Source organism: Chenopodium album, chromosome 10 (assembly GCF_948465745.1).
Source record: "Chenopodium album chromosome 10, dcCheAlbu1.1, whole genome shotgun sequence".
NCBI classification, from domain to species: domain Eukaryota; kingdom Viridiplantae; phylum Streptophyta; class Magnoliopsida; order Caryophyllales; family Amaranthaceae; genus Chenopodium; species Chenopodium album.
This window is the reverse complement of record NC_137843.1, coordinates 22,454,517-22,468,023: the sequence shown is the minus strand read 5'-3', so window position 1 is coordinate 22,468,023 and position 13,507 is coordinate 22,454,517. Positions and strand designations below refer to the sequence as shown.

Below are 13,507 nucleotides of genomic sequence, written 5' to 3'. Positions count from 1 at the left end.
CCTGCCCCAATAAAGGGGTACCAACACGGGAGCTAACCATGCCAGTATAAAAGAACCACTCGTAAGTGGCGGAATTCCTACGCATAATAATAAAAGGAATTCATGTACTCCTAGTAGAATTAATGGTCAAATATAAAGTCGCATAACTCCCCTCATATATTCATACTCAAGGTATATGTGTTCCAAGAGTTTAATTAAACATGCTCTCTATCATGCCAATAATAAAAGTGTGGTTCATACACAACATGCCAAATTAATTATTCTCTTTCACTAATCCATCACAAATAATTCATGCTTCATAATTCAATCACCAACATCAACCAAATAATAAACTCCAATCAAAATCTATCATGATACTATTTGGAATCAATTATTCAAAGCCTAGCATGTTCCTATATCACCAAATAAATACCAAGTACGCGAACATACCTTAAATACGATCTTAAAATCGCCACGATCACTCACTTGGAAGTCTCCTACAATCCAAAATTATAACAAGACATTAAAATCTACTCCACACAAATTTCCAACAATATATACTCTCATTAAATTACTCATAATTTATTTAAAACAAGCTGAAAATTAATTTAAAACCCCTTATTTTAATCCCAATTAATGGGTAGTCAAAAATTCCTTCAATAAACTTAATTATAGCTTTCTACCAAAATTTCCAGCAATATTAAATCATTGAAACTTGCTGTAAATATGTTTTAAACCCCTCAAATCAAGGATTTAAACCACCCTAAATCATAGTCCTTCAATATACAATTATTTACAAATCTAGGGTTTCAAATTTGGGGCTTTTTAATTATAATCAAAATCTGAAAATTTATTTACATACTACCTATAATCAAACATAATGAAAATCATCACAAAACTCATAATTAATAATTAGATTTAGGATTAAAGCAAAAGAATTAAAAAAATAAAAAATTTTGTTGCCGGCGCTTGCTGGTGGCGCAGTGGCCCGCCGGTGGGCGTGGTGGTGGACCGCGGTGGTCCGAGTAAAAAAAGGGAGGGAAAGGGAAAAAGAAAATAAGAGAGAAGGGAGAGAGAAACTTACCTTGGGTATTCTCCACTCTGGGCAAAGTTTAATTTGCCCATGTGTTGAATATTTATACCCATTTTCTCTAGAAACCCTCGTACTCTTTAATTCCTTTTCTATCCTTACTAATCCCTTTCCTATTCAAACTTGTTTTTGACTTTGACTTTTAAAAACTTCCTTTTATAAAATGTTTTCTTTTATAAAATCACATACCCCAAAATATATTTTTAAATTATAAAATAAAGTATTTCCCAAAATAAATAAGTAAAATATCATAAATAATTCATTTCGAATTATTTAAGTACTTTACAAAATACTTATTAAAATAAAATACGTATAAAAATACGGGGTATTACAATTTTGGAGATATTATTTATTATAGGTTTGGTGACTTAATTTGTCCTAATAATGGAATTGAAGAATGAGATATGTTTCTAGTGATTTACTCCCTCCGTTTTGACTTTTTTGCACTATTTACATATCTCATTTTGACCATCTTTTTTAGTTAATATATGAAAGCCAATGTAATCATGTGAGATGTTGTTGGGTCTATTTTAATGTATAGTTTCTTAATATAAACTTTTTATAGCTTTTTATAATATAAAATAAAAGATATCGACGGTCAAACATGTGCATTGGCAAGCGTGTCCAGTCAAAATGTTACAAGTAATTGACAGAGGGGGTATAAGGGTTAAAATGAAGAATCTAGGTTGGTAATTGAGTCTATGTGTAGTGAAAAATCTTTTGGCTGGGATTTAATTGAGTGGTTAGCTAGAGATACATATGAGTGGGAAATGACGGTGAATGCTAAACCAACTCTGGCAAATTGAGTGAGATTTTATTGAGTGATTATCTAGAGATACATATGAGTGGGATTTTATTGAATGGTTATCTAGAGATACATATGAGTGGGATATAAGTAAATTAATATATTTAATTCTAAAAGATATATTAGCCTTAAAATATTTTAGCCTGTCCATCATGTTTAGTTGATTTACATAAATTAAGAGAGCATGAATTATGGTGAGAATTTTTTTCAAAATAAAAGCTTTAGAAACTTTTAAAATATCTTCTAGAATAAAATATGTATTGCTTTATTTAATGATTTGTTCAACAATATTCACTAAATAAGATGATCATGTCATTCCTTAAAATTATCATCATAATAATTTAGGATATTATTTTAGAATATTCTTACATGTATTCTACTTAATAAAATCTATGTAATAATAAATTAATATTGATATATTACATTTAAGATATTTATTAAATTCTTGAAAAATACTTACTACAAAATTCGTATTTTTGTATGGTATTACTCTAAAAATATGGGGAATTATAGGTGTTTCAAGAAAACAGTTTCATATCAGGTTGCAAGTAAATAAATACATTCCTAATTCCTTCATATTCAACAAATTGAAAGGGCAACCTATGTTTGACAATAGCAACAACAAGCAATTCACGAAAAACTTCATAAATAAAGGTAGGTCGATTATTCTTAGTTGCAAGACCATCAGAATTAGCTTGCAAAAGCATCTGACCAACGTCTCTACTAACCTTCTTCTTATAATTAGATGTCGAAGCAAATTACCAGTACTATACTTGTTATTGACACTATAAATCTGGCCACGTTTCTTACACTTACACTACAAATTACCTTCTAGGTCATGTTCCAAAAATTTAAAATTCACCCACACACTTAAGGTAAGTTGTCTAGAGCGTTTGAAATTATTACCAAGCTTGTAGAGATGTCTGAGTTTCTTTCCTTTATGTTTATCATCCCGGGTCTCCAAGAATTTCAAACTCTAGCTTACTAGATTCTTCCCCAACAATTTGAGTTGATTTAGGATCCGTGGATTCCATCTGAGAGGGACGATAGTCATTCGAAAGCAAAATGAAGCAAAATCAGTAAAAGTTGAACAAACTAATAGATGAACAAACGTATATAATCAAATCAATAAAAGTTTAACATATCTAAAAAAAATATAAATTGAGATTCATAAAAGAGATTACATTAAATAGATGTAGACTACAACATGAGTATTTGAGTAACATATCTACAAAAAAATAAAATATTTTTTTTTTAAAAAAAAAGTCAAAAATAGTAAAAGAGATTAGGACAAACTAATACTATATAATCAATTTGAAAGGAAGAAAAGTTATTAATGATATTAGAGCGAGTGAGATGAGAAACATGAGATTAATAATGTGAGAGAGATGAGATTAAGGGTCTGTTTTGATTGAGTGAATTGAGTTGAACTGAAATGAACTGAATTTATTGGAGCTGAACTGAATTGAACTTATTGGAACTGAACTGAACTGAAAATAATCTGAAAAGAACAGGCCCTAAGGAAGAAAGCTTGCCAATAATAGCTGCTCTAGTGTTCACTGCGTAAGCTAAATGAGAAATAGACTCATTAAATATGACGGCTAGTGTGTGAATAAGATTTAGGTTAAATAAGGTTTATTTAATATTTTGATTGATGGTTATAGTGAACGAAAATATTAGGTTATTTTTTTATTTTTTTTGGCCAATTGTCATATTTTGGGCCATAGTGAATTATAAGATTTTTTTTTTTTTTATCTTAAGTAGGTAAGTGTAGACACCTGATTGTGTCTCTCCAAAAACCAAACCCAGTGATGAGTATCTTTCACACCTTTGATTATTAAGTTAGGTGAAAAGTTGAAGAGTCTCGTGACGTTCCCTTTAGCGTTGACCCCTCCTAACTTTTCCTTAAATGTTTTAAATCAAAATCATTCATTTCGTGCCCTTAAACCCAAAATAATTCATTTCGTGTTATCTTTATAAAAAACGTACAAACTAAGTTAGTTTGGTCTATAATCTGGATCCAATAATTATGTAGTTAGATAGGGATTGAAGAGAGCTTTCCAACAATACATTATAAGCTCAAATCTGAGTTATAACGAAGAAATTATGGCCAAAATACTATACCGAGCCTTACCTGCGATTCAATGATCATGTAGAGGGTCCATTAACCTAAACCTCATTCCTAAACCAATTAGGATTTATTACAAGCCTCTAGAATCTTCTAGAGGTAGGATCCTAAATCAATTAGGATTTATTATTAGCTTCTAGAATCCTCTAGAAAGTTCTAATTTATCTTGTTTTTGAAAAGATTAACATTTAGAATTTTACATTGGAAAAAACATCTATCTTTCAATGATTTTTATTCTGATAAAATTAGAATAAGTAAGGAAATTTGAATACCCCAATTCGACTGGAAGACGGATTCTGTACGGATTCTATCCTCCAAAAAGCATCGCTGAGCGATAGAAATATCGCGTCGCGATAAGCATATCACATTGCAATAAGACTATTGTCTCGCGATAAGCATATCGCGTCGTGATAAATCTATTGCGTCGCAATAGAACTTATTTTACTCTCAATACTAGAAAACAGGCAAATAACGACGGAAAAAATCCGTCGAAAACACCCTGTTTTCCGTCGGAAAACCTGTTTCCGACAGAAAAAACGTCGAAACTGGTTGTTAGAAAACCTTTTGTAGGAAAAAGGGCCTTTTCCGATGGAATTTCCGTCGAAAACACTAGTCTTTCGGAAGTGATTTTCAGGCTCGGAATAGTCCGTCGGTAATTTCCGACGGACTGTATTCCGCCGAAAATTTTCGACGGAAATTTCGTCGGAAAATGCTTTAAAAAAAACGCCTCCACCACTGACCACACCCCACCACCCCCCACCACCAGCTACCACCCTACATCACCAGCCCCCTAACCCGTACCACCACCCACTACCTAACCACCAAAACCTACACCAGAACCCCTACCCACCTAACCCTAACCCACCTAAATACAGATCTACTACCCAAACAAACCCAGATCTACAACCCTAACCACCAATGTCGCCGAACCACAGCCAACCACCCCACCACCCACCTAAAACCACCATTATCGCCGCCGAAACAAACCATCACAACCCAAAAATTAAGAAAAATAAATAAAATCACAATCCAAACCCCCAAAATTCGAACTCCAACATCTACCAAAACATATATATTCAAAAAAATTAAATAAAACAACAACAAAAAAACATCAAAAAAAAATACACGTACCTTAATTCGACCACAAAACCTTGAAATTCGGTTTATGAGGCCAAATTCGACCATGAAATCGGTTGAATTTGACTTGAAAACCTTTGTTTTCATTATTAGGAGAGAGAAAGGGCGAAAAAGGAGGAAATAGGTGTTGATGTTAATTTCGGTGTCGATGTTGGTGTTGTTGTTGATGTCGGTATTATTGTTGGTGGTGTTGAGTTGCGGTGATGGTTAGTGTTGGTGGTAGTACTGGTGGGAGATAAAGAGGGGAAAGAAGAGGAGAGAGAAGTAGAGCGGGGAAAAAGAACGAAGAGGAGAGAGAAGGAGAACGAAGAGATGAAGAAGGAGATGAAAGAGAAGAAAAAAGAAGAAGAGAGAGCAGAAGGTGAAAGAGAAGGAGAATGGAAAGGAGAGAGCACAGAACGAAGAGAGAAGGAGAGGAGAAAAGAGAGAGAAGGGGAAAGAGGAAAGACAGAGGGAGAAGGGGAAAGAGGAAAGGCAGAGGGAGAAGGGGAAAGAGGCGGAAGTGAGAATAGGTTTTTAGGGTTTTCTTAAGGTGTTTAATTTTTTTTTTTAAATAATATTCCGTCGGAAATTTTCGACGGAAGGATTATCCGTTGGAAAAAGTAAATCCGTTGGAAACTACAAATTTTCCGACGGATTTATATTTCGACGGATTTCCGACATTTGTCGAAAATATCCGTCGGAAATTTCGACTTTTTCGACGGAATAATGTGTTCGTCAGAACCAGTCCGTCCCTATTTTCCTGTTTTCTTGTAGTGTCTGAGTCGGATTATGACTCTTTTCTGATCTTCGACCCTCGTTTTTCCTTATAAATTGAAGTCGTTTCACCCCGTTTTCAATAATCTACAAGCTTGATTACCAATAATCATCAACTATTCCCCTCTCTAAGCTAAAGCTTATTCTCTCTCTCTCTCTCTCCCTTAATTACTAGCCTTAGCTTAAATACATTTCACTACTAGAAAACCGGCCATTTTCGACGGAAAAAATCCATCAAAAACACCCTGAAATCTGTCGAAAAACATGTTTTCGACGGAATTCCGTCGGAACTGGTCGTCGGAAAAGCATTAGTAGGAAAAACGACTTTTTCCGACGGAATTTTCCGTCGTAAGAGATTTTCCGGCACCGGAAAATTCGGTCTGAAATTTCTGTTTCGACGGGAATTCCGTTGGAAAACTATTTCATGAAATTAAAAAAAATACACCGCGCCACCACCGGCACGGGATATCACCACCTCCAACCACCCAAAACGCCGTTGTCAACCCCACCCCCACCCAACCGAACCACACCACCCACTACCCACCTTAACCGAAACACCACACTACCCACGAAACACACCACATACCCTAACCAAACCCACTTCCTAGCCCTAACCTAACCACAACCACCACCCTAACCCACCCCACCTAACCGTAACCCTAACCCTAACTTAGATCTAAAACCACCCACCACGTCCCACCTAAACCCAGATCTAAAACCACCCACCACGACCCCCCTAAACCCGACCCACCCACCAAGGCCCCCCTAAACCCGACCCACCCACCATGAAAAAAAATACAACACAACAAAAAAATGTTAAAAAAAAAAGCCACCACATCACAAAACCACCAGCCACGGCACCAAACCACCACAACCGAAAATGTTAAAAAAAATCAACAAATAAGTACTCGAAAAACATACCTTAGTAACCAAAATTGGGTTTGAATTCTTGAATTTGGTATAAATAGACCAAATTCGACCATGAAAAGTTTAGATCTACACTTTTCATGGTCGAATTTGACTAAAAAAACCATTAATTTTAGCCATGGAAAACACCAAAGAGAAGAGAAATGAGGAAAGAGAAGAAAGAAGAAAAAGATGGTGGATAGGAAGAGATGAAGGAGAAGAGAGGAAGAGAAGAGGCTAAGGGAAACACAAAATGGAGGGGCAGAGGAGAAAGAAAGAGAAGGGGAGAAAGAGAGAAGAGGAGAAAGAGAAGGGGCACAGGAGAGAGAGAGAGAGAGAGAGAGAGAGAGGAAGGGCGGAGGAGAGAGAGAGAGTGAGGAAGGGCGGATGAAATGGGGTTAAGAGGAGGTAGGGTTTTAACAAGGAAAGGGTTTTTTTTTATATCATAATATTCCGACGAAAAGCCCATATTTTCCAACGGATTTATATTCCGTCGCAAATTTCCGATGGATTTCAACAATCCGTCTGAAATAACCGACGGAATAAAAATCCGTCGGAACTTTCAATGTTTTCGACGGAATTTCGTGTCCGTCGGAAATCAGTCTATTTCTAGTAGTGTCCAAACACAAATCCTCGATACTTTCAATTCCCTAAACAAACACCATACGTCCTTTGCGAGACTTGAATACTCCAAGCCCTTCTTGAAGTTGCCTTCAACCTCGACGTGAAAGGTTTTATAGTTCTGAGGGTTTGGTCCCAAATCTATATTTAATTTATTATTTGTTTGATTTAATCTTTCTTGAAGTTTACTGACGTGTGTATTATTTTAATAGAAAGAGATACGAGGTATCAAAGTGAGTAATTCGAATACTTAATTATACTTTTGATATAAAAATCATGCTTAGAATATTATTTTAATTCCTAGTATCATGTCAGGATGCCTTTATGATTTCTAGTATCATGTTTAATTAGTATAAAGCTTTGATCTTTATTATGAGTGACATAATAGGATTTGTTATTAATCCGTTTAGTATCATGCCTAGGATCTTGTTAATCATATTTTAATTATTATTATGATGATGATTGTTGTGTTAATAATTATATGTTTCTTGATTATTCATGATTTATTATTATTGCTTGATCACACCCCTTTTTGTAGGATTAAAGGAAATTTGTACTTGAAATCACACTTAATAAGATAATTAATAATTTGATTTAGGCTAATATGATTTTAATTGAAGTTATCGTCAATAATAAATTTATTTATGCATTAATAATCAACCAACGTAGATTAAATATAATTAGTATTAATTTGATGAATATATATTGATTGGAAAGCGCATATGAATATCTAAGAATTAAGTAGAGACCCATTTAGGGGGCCGGGGGTTCAATCTCTTTTAGGTTAGATTTGTACCATCATCTCCGAATATCCAGTCATGGTTTCGGACCACTATGGAGTTAGCGATCTCCGTGATCGTGAATGGAGTGTAACCTTCACATCCGTGAATGGTTTACAAGTTCCTAAAACTTGTTGGTGACTCTTTTATCTCTAGCTTTTTTCCCTTGGACGCCACCATGCTTAAATGCATGATCACAGTGGGGCTCAAAGTTAATGTTTGAAATATTCCTTACATTAAGCTCGTAAACGGGTTAACCTACCCGAACACAACTAGCTTATTAACCGGGTTAATGTTATAATTTTCCACACTAACCCGACCCATTTAACTAGTCGTTCCGTGTAGTGTCAACCTATTTAATCAAACATTTAATTTACTAAATTATCCCTTCGATCGAGTAAATGCAAACCCAACCTTCACATAATACCATGAATTCAACCTCAAAGCTCCAACCCCCATAAATGTGGTGATTAGCTCTCCTCCATCTCTGTCACCACTCTAGGAAGAAGACAACTATGACAATGATGATGGAGTGTATCTTGACGCATAATTCCTAGGTGTTTCTAAAACACACAGGAGGATAAAATAGTTATTTGACATTCATAAAGGTATTTTTATGGTTACAGTGGTATTTTTTGTGTAATTTTATGCATGTATATTATACCATTAGAGTATAGTTTATCTTAGTGGTATTATTATACTTCGTCCGTTTTTCAATACTTGCTTCATTTCTCCATGCGCGGAGTTTTAGGAAAATTTGGAGAAAGTAATAAAATATGGAGGTAGTAGGGGTAGGTGGAAGAATAAAAAATTGTAAAAAGCAAAAATAATAGAAAGAATTGGAAGAGAGAGAATATGAAAATAATAAAATATTATTTATGTTGGGTCCAGTAGTTGAGAGAAATAAATTAAATACTGTAAAAGATTTCCAAACAAGAAAATGGAGCAAATATTTAATAACGGCCGGAAATAAAAAGGGGAGCAAGTATTTAAAAATGTAGTAAGTATCTTATAGTGGTATAATATTTGGTATACAATTTACATATTTGTTTGTACCGTTGAAAAATATATATAATACCACAACATTAATGGTATTATTAACCTATTTAACGCTACTTTATACTCCGTTAATATTTACAGCTTAGGACCTGTTCACATTTACTTAATTTCAGTTCAGTTCAGTTCAGATCCAATCAGTTCAGTTCAGTTCAGTTTAGTTCAGCTCTTAATTTCCCTCTCTCATAAAATATTCATTTTAGCTCAGTTCAGTTCAGTTCAGCTCCAATCAGTTCAGTTCAATTCAGTTCAGTTCCAATCAGTTCAATTTAGTTCAGTTCAGCTCAGTTCAGTAAATGTGAAGAGGCCCTTAACCATGCATCCTAATTATTTCAAAACAAATAAGTCCTATGCACCAATACTTATCCATGATGATGATTTTTACAAAGGTCACTATAGAGTACTAGTTACAAAGAAATAGGGTAGTGCAGGCACCAAAGTGTTCTCTCTAAAAAGAACTCAATGATTGAAAAGTTTTACTATTTCCTCCGTTTTTAAATACATGCTCTATTTCTCTTGGGCACGTATGTCGATACTAATCTTTGATTAATAGTATCTTTAATTATAAATAAATATAAATTCTAATAATTGAAAATTAATAATCTAGTCATTGAAACGATTTTAACAAGCACCCACAAGACTATATTTTTTTCTTATGTATAAATCACAAACATTAGTCAAATAATTAGTGTAAAAAGTAGAAATGAAGCAAGTATTTAAAAACGGAGGGAGTATTTGTTTTATCTAGCTAGTTTAAACTTGAATATGGACCAAAAAAATAATTATCAGTAAGGCAGTAAGCCTTCTGAACCAAGTTCAAGTCAAGCCAAAATAAGCCTCCATTGAATTTAAACTCAATCCAAACCCAACTTGAGCCTTAGACGATAAACCTAATAGGCTAACATGTATGACTCAAAAACCCATCCAAATAACCTAATTAAAGACCACTCAAAAACCTAGTAAAACCTCTCTGAGACGGCTTTGGAAGCTAGCTCACTACACTAGATTATATTCTAGAATAACTTTTGTATACATCCGGTGTACAATAAGTTACAGTACATCGACGGTTACTTTTTATCAAATTTAGGGTCACTTTTACAATTTTCTGGGTAATTTTTACCAATAAACCATAAATAATTCGTAATTTTTAATTATGTCAGGATAATTTTTATTCATATTAAGGTAATTTTTGCTTATTTTAGAGGTAACTTTATAACGGCCAAATGTATAATATTTGTTGTACATCCGATTTATTTAAATTTTTGTATATATTCTGACCACTACTCTGGAATCTATCACAGCGACAAATTTCACCAATCAACTTCAAACGGAATACACTCAAATTATGAGCCTAAAACGGTAAAACCTTAGCTCCTAATGCACCATAATACACCCTTCAAAATTCAAGCATTTCAATCAATCCTAAGACGTTTTTAAAGGTTCATTCAAGATTCTATTCAAGACGAATAATTTAATTGACGATGAAAGGTATGATGTCCCTATTGGAATCTTACTTTAGAGATTCTAATGCAAATAAAATCTTACATTATAATGACTTTTTATTTTTCAAAATATCATGATTTATGATCTTGTTATGCTCGGCTCGAAATTTAGTTGTCAAACATGAAATTTTTATAATTTTTGTAATACGTCATATTATATATTTTAAATAAAATATTGCATTAAAAACTATACAAAAAGCAAATGTGACAAACATTAAAGAACAGAGGGAATGAGTAAAATCATACAAAGTGAAAGGTTGGTATTTTGAATACATAGATTCAGACGAAGATTTGACATGGTTATGTTTTTCTTATCAAGAAATAAAATCACAAAAACTTGGGATTGTTTAACATCATTTTTTGTTTTCAGTTTTCTGTTTGAAAAAAAAAAAACAAAAAAAAACAAAAAATAAGAAAAAGTTATTTTATTTTTCTGTTGTCAGTTTTATAATTATCATAATTTTAATAATTTTGACTAATTTATAATTTTTCTTTTTTTTCTTTTTTTTGTAAATAATTTTTAATTTATTTTATGACTTACAATATATCATATAATTTTAAAAAACAGAAAATCATAATGTTGAACCCTTGAGATTTCAACGTAGAGTATATGACAAAACTTAAAATGTGTGAACTAAAAAATAATGTTTCACCATTTCCTTCCGAATACATGTGGCGGACAACCCGTCTCAAAAGGGACAAACCAATATCGTCCTCAGATGCATGGCAAGCTTACCATGGAAACATTTGGTTGTGATTAGAAGAGATAAGGCAGCAAAACCATGAATTGTACAATCTTCCACCCTCTCAAGGCTCTGCCTATACTCTCTGTTCCGAAATGCCGACCCGCTTTCTCCATCACTTGTGCGCTCAAACACAAACTGCTTAGCGCTTCGAACTCCAACCAACAACCATCACCGGTATGTCTCCTACATTTTCCCACCCAAAGAAGAAAAAAATGCCACTACTTTTTTTTTGGTATGATTTTAATCTGTTTTTTTTTTGCTTCAAATAGATTAGTAATGGAAGCAAGATTTCATTGAAGCCTTGTGATGGGATTAAATCCAATTGTGTGTTTCAGTTGGGACTTTTGGCCACCACAACTGTATGATCTTCATCCTTAATTCAATTGATATATTATTCAAATCGTATTTATTTTAGTGGTTAAGAAGATCCAATAAAATGTATCAACAGGTTGCTTCAGAACCAGCATTTGCAGTTACAGGAGTAAATTATCATGAAGATTTGGTTTGGGTTTTGATCAAGGCTGGAGTTGTGGCTTTTTGGTACTTTCTTATTATGCCAGTAAGCAAAAATCATCCACCCTTTTCTAATCCTTTGTTCAACATTTATAAATTGATCTTTTACAAAACTCGTAATTAGTATGTCCGTTTACATGATCTTATTTACTACCCCGTTTCAAATATTTGCAAAGATTGACAAAACTCGTAGTATTATGTTCTGTTTTCTTTTGAATTGTGATGTTTAATCATAGTTAGGCAAATCTCATAATCTATAGATCATTCAAACTAGGTAATCCATACCATAGTACGTACTATAGTAGTGTATAATAATAATAAACCAGACTATTTAGAAAATGTAACAATAAAAATATGGAATTCAAACATTCTAGACTATTTAAAATGATTTGTTAATGTGGTTGGATGATTCTCATACTCTATGCATCACTCAATCTTAGTACATAGTACCTTAGTAGAGTATAATAATATATACTTCATATTAATCATAACAATTATGATAATATAGAGAACATTACGAAAAAATAATTCAACATACCATAGTAGCATATGGAGTAATAATCCGAAGAAGTTGAGCATTTTTTCAGTTCATTATCGAATCAAAGCAAAAAAAAAAAAATGGTGATTTTTCAGGTTATTCAATACTGGTCATATACTCCGTAGTAGTTTATATTTGACATGCTTGATTTTATATTTCATGACAGCCGATAATCATGAACTGGTTAAGAATAAGATGGTACAGAAGAAATCTACTTGAAATGTACTTCCAATTTATGTTCGTCTTCTTGTTCTTCCCTGGGTGAGTACCTTTATGCTCCTTACGTCAATTGTTTCTTCCTTCTTCTAATTTAGTACACGTTAATAGTGTAATTTAAACTAGTATACGACAATTAAATCGAGTAGTATTAAACAATTAAAATTATTTTCATTTAAATATGGAACAAATGTGATGCAGGATTTTGGTATGGGCACCATTTCTTAACTTTAGGAAATTACCAAGAGACACAACGTTGAAGTATCCATGGTCTAAACCTGAAAACCCGTCAGAGGTTAAGGGTGGGTTTCTCAAATATCCATGGGCTACCATTGAAGATTACGAATAAAGAATTGTCTCTAATTGTCATTATCAATTGTATAGTATCAATTGTATAGTATATGTATTGATAAATTGATATTTGTAACTTCTCACTCTTTTAAAGGATTACAATGTGATTATACATATATCCTATTTACAAAAGTTACTCCTTATTTGATTATCAATCATATTAGATTAAATCTTCGTTGTGAAGTGAAGACTGGAGAGGCTATACAAGTAATGCTTCCTCTGGTTTTTAGTTTAGATGCATCATTTTTTAATTCACTGATTGGCGCAAGAAATAAAGAGAATTTATCTTAATTTTTTTTTTAAAAAAAGTAGTCTAAGGCCTTGTTCTGTTCACCTTATTTCCACTTATTTCAGGGTTAATAAGTTCAGATACCTTCAGATTAA

The 13,507-nt window shown here is 33.1% G+C and overlaps 1 protein-coding gene across 1 annotated transcript; it reads left to right on the top strand.

Annotated features, from left to right (window-relative positions):
• Window positions 1-11,467: 11,467 nt before the first annotated feature.
• LOC145563803 (NAD(P)H-quinone oxidoreductase subunit L, chloroplastic-like) lies at window positions 11,468-13,255 on the top strand. Its single transcript, XM_081624224.1, has 5 exons — window positions 11,468-11,679; window positions 11,775-11,864; window positions 11,954-12,064; window positions 12,723-12,817; window positions 12,974-13,255. Exons 1-5 carry the CDS (start codon window positions 11,542-11,544, stop codon window positions 13,119-13,121), a joined length of 582 nt encoding a protein of 193 aa, XP_081480350.1. The 5' UTR covers window positions 11,468-11,541; the 3' UTR covers window positions 13,122-13,255.
• Window positions 13,256-13,507: the final 252 nt, after the last annotated feature.

Bases quoted from the DNA above. Each gene is read 5' to 3' on its own strand.
- LOC145563803 (XM_081624224.1), top strand. From the start codon at position 11,542: ATGAATTGTACAATCTTCCACCCTCTCAAGGCTCTGCCTATACTCTCT. The intron at 11,680-11,774 runs GTATGTCTCCTA...TGCTTCAAATAG, and splicing joins CCAACCAACAACCATCACCG to ATTAGTAATGGAAGCAAGAT. The intron at 12,065-12,722 runs GTAAGCAAAAAT...ATTTCATGACAG, and splicing joins GGTACTTTCTTATTATGCCA to CCGATAATCATGAACTGGTT.